This window comes from Corylus avellana, chromosome ca8 (genome assembly GCF_901000735.1).
Source record: "Corylus avellana chromosome ca8, CavTom2PMs-1.0".
Taxonomy (NCBI): domain Eukaryota; kingdom Viridiplantae; phylum Streptophyta; class Magnoliopsida; order Fagales; family Betulaceae; genus Corylus; species Corylus avellana.
The window spans coordinates 3,003,286-3,007,959 of NC_081548.1; the positions used below are offsets into that span (position 1 = coordinate 3,003,286).

A 4,674-nucleotide genomic window follows, 5' to 3' on the forward strand; every position below is an offset into this window, starting at 1 on the left:
TATTTTAAAAAACATATGTGTCTCTCATATGTAAGAGGACACATGTTAATTATTAAACTGTGTTTAAGAAAATTTCCTTCAACTCAATTTAGAGGAAATTTATGTCCAAACTATAGTATAGAGAGAGAAAGAAAAAAAAAAGTGTATCCTGTAATTACATTTTTATTCGGCCCATTCAAAGATGAACTTCTGACTCTGCCATTGTTGGTTAGGATGTCGATGGCAGGAGACCACTTTGAAGAAACTTGTCATAGTACTCTTTGAAGCAAATTTCGAAGCCTCTCTCACGCACATTCACCTTCCACTCCTCAAAAGCCTCCAAGACCTTCATAATTGTCATCCCATGATCACTGACAACCCTTGTAGACCCTTTGGTCAACACAGCCCATCTACTCTCATTCTTGAAAGAAAGTAAGTTCCCGAAGTCAAATATTTCATTCTTCCGAGTCTCAGTGTATTTCCAAAACTGTAGTAGTTTGCGGCTTTTTCCAACACAAGACAACTCTATGAAAATATATGCTTCCTTTGTGATCGGATCCTCAGCCACAACGTTTACTTTCTTGGAGAATTGTTCGATCCATTTGTTGTCCTTGCCTCCACAAAAGAAAGTGTACTCTTCGATCTGATTGTACAAAATATGTCTAACCTCAAATTTTATGTAAAGGCACATTATGAATTTTGCTTAAAACAACATGCGTGGATATGTGCACAATATATATATATATATATATATATATATATAGAGAGAGAGAGAGAGAGAGAGAGAGTTGTTAAAATGACTTTACCGCGTAGGGTCCAGGTGGCACAATGAATTGCAGACGGATTCTCCTTGGCTTCAATTTCTCTGCAATGAACAATATCTTGGGTCAGCGTTGTGCCCATGCATTTTAAAGATATTATATTGCACGTGCAACAAATTCAATATGTAAGTTTACCATTTGGGCTTTGTTCTTGGGGTGCCAACCTCTTTTGTTGCTGATTAAATCTGTAATCCGCTTTTTTTTATTTGATTAGAAACAAACAAACAAACAAACAAACAAATTCAATATGTATTATGCATGTTTCCTTAATTATGAATGAAATCGGACATATGGCTAACTTATACCTAAACCGCTTAATTTTGTCGTCACCCTTAGCTTCATCAGGGTGCCTTTGATATTTTTGGCGAAGGGAAGTAGTTCCTGTGTCTTGTCCCTGAATCAGGCAACCATGGTCATTTGCATTAGATTAAAATGACAATACTATCTATCAAATATTTTATTTTAACACAACGTGTCTATCTACAAAAAGTCTTATAATTGGTGACATGGTAGTGATTTCTACACGAAGGATTTCAGCATATGTAGTACATGTTAAACTAATGATTAAGTGATTAAATTTACATCTTCCTATAAGCTTAAGCTTTTGGATAAATGGTAATTTAACATGATATCAGAGCCAAAGGTTCTGGAATCGAACTTTGACCCCGTCAATTCACCCTTAATTTAAATTAAATATTTCACGCTCAAACACGTGAAGGAGAGTATTAAACTAATGATTAAGTGATTAAATTTACCTCTTCCTATAAGCTTCAGCTTTTAAGATAAATAGTAATTTAACAGTACATTATACATGGAGCATTGCTAAAGACACTACAAATTTTAATTACAACAATATTTTTTTTTCTAATCAAATAAGGGAAAAATGGTTATATGAGATCGAACAACAACAAAATGGTGGGCACCCCAACAAAATCTTTATGTAGAAGAATTATAGTGAAATTTGTAATATCTCCCTCATTTTCCTAGTACGTGTCAAGGACAAAAACTTACTTGTCACTTTTGAGACAACATATTTGAGTTGTGCAAGCTACAACAGTAATGATAATCCAATAGACAAGCTCCGGGGCATGCAATATTGATGCTGCACGTCCCTCCTCTATATCATTATTAAATAGATTCTTCACCTCAAAGATGATCTCCATAATGGCCAACATGTCATTGATCATTTTGGTAAATTCATCAATCGTTTTCTCGTGTTTTTGAAGGTCTGAGAGCTTTAAGGTGGCCGGTTCATGTTTAGGGATCTCCACTGATTCAACGAGTTGGTTCGATGAATGAAGCTCGACAAGAGCCAAAAAGTACTCCTCGTAATCCAAAGCAAAAGCAGCAAGTGTCAGGATAGCTTTAGCATCCCATGAATAGCTTGAGAGTTTGTTAAGTATTGACATCGTTGTTTTGTGTACAATTTCTTCACCTAGAGCCTCGCATGCCATCTGAAATTGCACATTTATTACTATTATGAAAAAAAAATGCTAATGTAACTATATATACAATAAAAATGATCTGACATTGTTGAATGAATTATATTGAATATAATTATAAAATCTAACATTTTTCCTTTCCTTTGTAATTACCTCAGAGGAAAGTTGCTTGAGTGTGCATAATAGTGGATCGAAGCTAGCTCTAGACACCTTTTCTTCCAGGTTTTCCAGGGGTTCATCGCCCTATAGCAAGTCATAAGTAATCATCAGTGAAAGAAACCTCAAATACTAACTTAATCCCATCAATCGTCATCAATAACTAAACATAACTTTGAGAAAATCTTTTGAAGAATATGACAGTAGAAACATATATATACCTGTAAAACATTGTCGACAATCTGGGTGGAACGCCTGAGAATGTTTTTAACGACAATGAAAAGAGAGTCGACATCAATTTTTTCGTCAGCAGGAACAATATGGGTTGCAGAAATTAGATCCACGATCTCGTGGAGCTGATTACCCTCACTGGGTTGCTGTGCGGAAATTGGCAGAATCTCATCGCTGGCCATTGTATTGTCTCTGGGAAATCTTGAGTGGTTAATTAGAAACTCTAAAAGGTTTTGTGGAAGAACAGAGAAGCATTCAATGAATACAACAAAAGAAAAAACAAAGAAAAAAAAAGGGGAGCTGGTGAAGACGTATCAACGTTTTTAAAGGAATGAGTAAAGCTAATTGATTTAATTTACGCATTCTGTAATAAACGATTATTATTATTATTTATTTTATTTTGAACCATTCAACATTTTTGCTGGCAAGAGTTCTTAAAAAATAAATAAATGCAAACTAAGATCTAAGAACCACACCTGCTCCCCTCTTTTCCTTGCTTTATTCATTGACGTACCATTTCTACCGTTGTATTTTATTGACATTGTTTCACGCGGTTTTATTTGACCACGTTGATCTATATATCTTGGCTTTGCCTTAATAAAAAAAGTCTTGAAGATTTTTTGTAAACAAACTCTTCATTGACAATATTTTTGGAAAAAAAAAAAAATTCTCGAATTTCCTGCCCTTCATATGATTTTTACTTAAAAAAAAACCAGCCACGCGTGTTCTCTTAGACTTCTTCTCTTTGCTGGGGATGAGGAATGGTCATATTGCTGTGCTTGAGATTGTTCTAGTCTTTGGAATTCCTAACAGCGTTGAATGCTTCTCTAGCTGTTCTTCCATAAACCTATAAGAGTTTCTAACCTCCCAAGCATTCCAATCGATAATACTATGGCCAGCGATAGGATGCTGCCAATCAGGGACGGATCTAAAAGCTATGTTTGGGAAGAGCCAGGCCCGGCACTGTAGCTGGAACGGCACTGTTCCAGCTACAGTGCCAACTGACACGTGACAGCAAAAGTTGATTTTTTATCTTTTTTTTTTTTTTTTTTTAAATCAAAAAATTAAAAAAAAAAAAAAAAAAAAAAAAGAGATGAGGAGCGCTGGAGATTGGTTCCAGCCACCCGGTTCAGCCACCCTTGCTTGGCCAAAATGGGGTGGCGGACCACCCCATTTGCAACCAAGGGAATTGGCTGGAACCACCACAGCCGATCACGGGGTGGTGTGAACCACCCATTATTGAGGGTGGCCGACCCGGTCGACGAGGGTAGCTCCGTACTTGCCAATAAAGTAAATTGATAAATGCCGACAACCAAAGGGGGTGGTAAGAACCACCCGTTCCCCACCCCCATTTTTTTTTTTTTTTTAATATTTTGATTTAAAAAAATAAAAAATAAAAAATCAATTTCTACTGCCACGTGTAAGTTGGCACTGTAGCTGGAACAGTGCCGTTTCAGCTACAGTGCCGGGCCTGGCTCTTCTCAAACATAGCTAAAAAGTCCACTGGCTTGCGGTGGGCTAAGGCATAAATTATTATTTTTTAATTGAAATGAAAAATATATTAAAATAGTTAAGTAATAGCGAAAGCATAAATGAAAAATACATTAAAATAGTTAAGTAAGATTTTCAGATTTCGGTACTTTAAGATATTACGTCCGTATGTATAAGCTCTTCGAATTTCATCTCGTTGATTAATCGCAATCCAATCAAAGACTAACAGCATCAAGTAAACTAAAAAAAAAAAAAAAAAAGTAAAATAGGAAAATTTAAAAATGTAAAATAGTAAAATAGTTGGGACCTTGGAACGTGCAACTTGAATGTCTCTTTTTCACAAACCCATACAATTACAAATAGAATTTTACTTGAAAAATGATCGTTCAACCTTTAAAATTGCCAAAAAAGAAGAGAAAAGAAACAAAAACCAATCAGTGAATCAAAGAAAAACCCATTCCCAACGGCAACAAGCATAACCCTTTTGTCTCTCTCAACCCTCATTCACATCATTTAACCGCATTCAAAATTCAAATCCACTGAAATTCAAGAAA

The 4,674-nt window shown here is 35.5% G+C and overlaps 1 protein-coding gene across 2 annotated transcripts; it reads right to left on the bottom strand.

Moving 5' to 3' along the window:
- On the bottom strand, positions 1-3,015 carry LOC132190381 (protein SIEVE ELEMENT OCCLUSION C-like). 2 transcript variants are annotated; one of them, XM_059605357.1, is made up of 7 exons: positions 2,620-3,015; positions 2,396-2,485; positions 1,946-2,254; positions 1,106-1,194; positions 936-985; positions 786-844; positions 1-622 (listed from the first exon to the last, which is right to left on the bottom strand). In XM_059605357.1, exons 1-7 carry the CDS (start codon positions 2,809-2,811, stop codon positions 209-211), a joined length of 1,203 nt encoding a protein of 400 aa, XP_059461340.1. In that variant the 5' UTR covers positions 2,812-3,015; the 3' UTR covers positions 1-208. The 2 variants fall into 2 exon arrangements, with proteins under 2 accessions (XP_059461340.1, XP_059461339.1); XM_059605356.1 differs by having other exon boundaries at positions 936-995; positions 1,812-2,254; positions 2,620-3,014.
- Between the last annotated feature and the right edge of the window lie 1,659 nt (positions 3,016-4,674).

Excerpts from the sequence above, each read along its gene's own strand:
- LOC132190381 (XM_059605356.1), bottom strand. The coding sequence starts at position 2,811 with ATGGCCAGCGATGAGATTCTGCCAATTTCCGCACAGCAACCCAGTGAG. Across the intron at positions 2,255-2,395 it reads TCAAGCAACTTTCCTCTGAG|ATGGCATGCGAGGCTCTAGG; the intron begins GTAATTACAAAG and ends GTGCAATTTCAG. Across the intron at positions 623-785 it reads TGCCACCTGGACCCTACGCG|ATCGAAGAGTACACTTTCTT; the intron begins GTAAAGTCATTT and ends TTGTACAATCAG.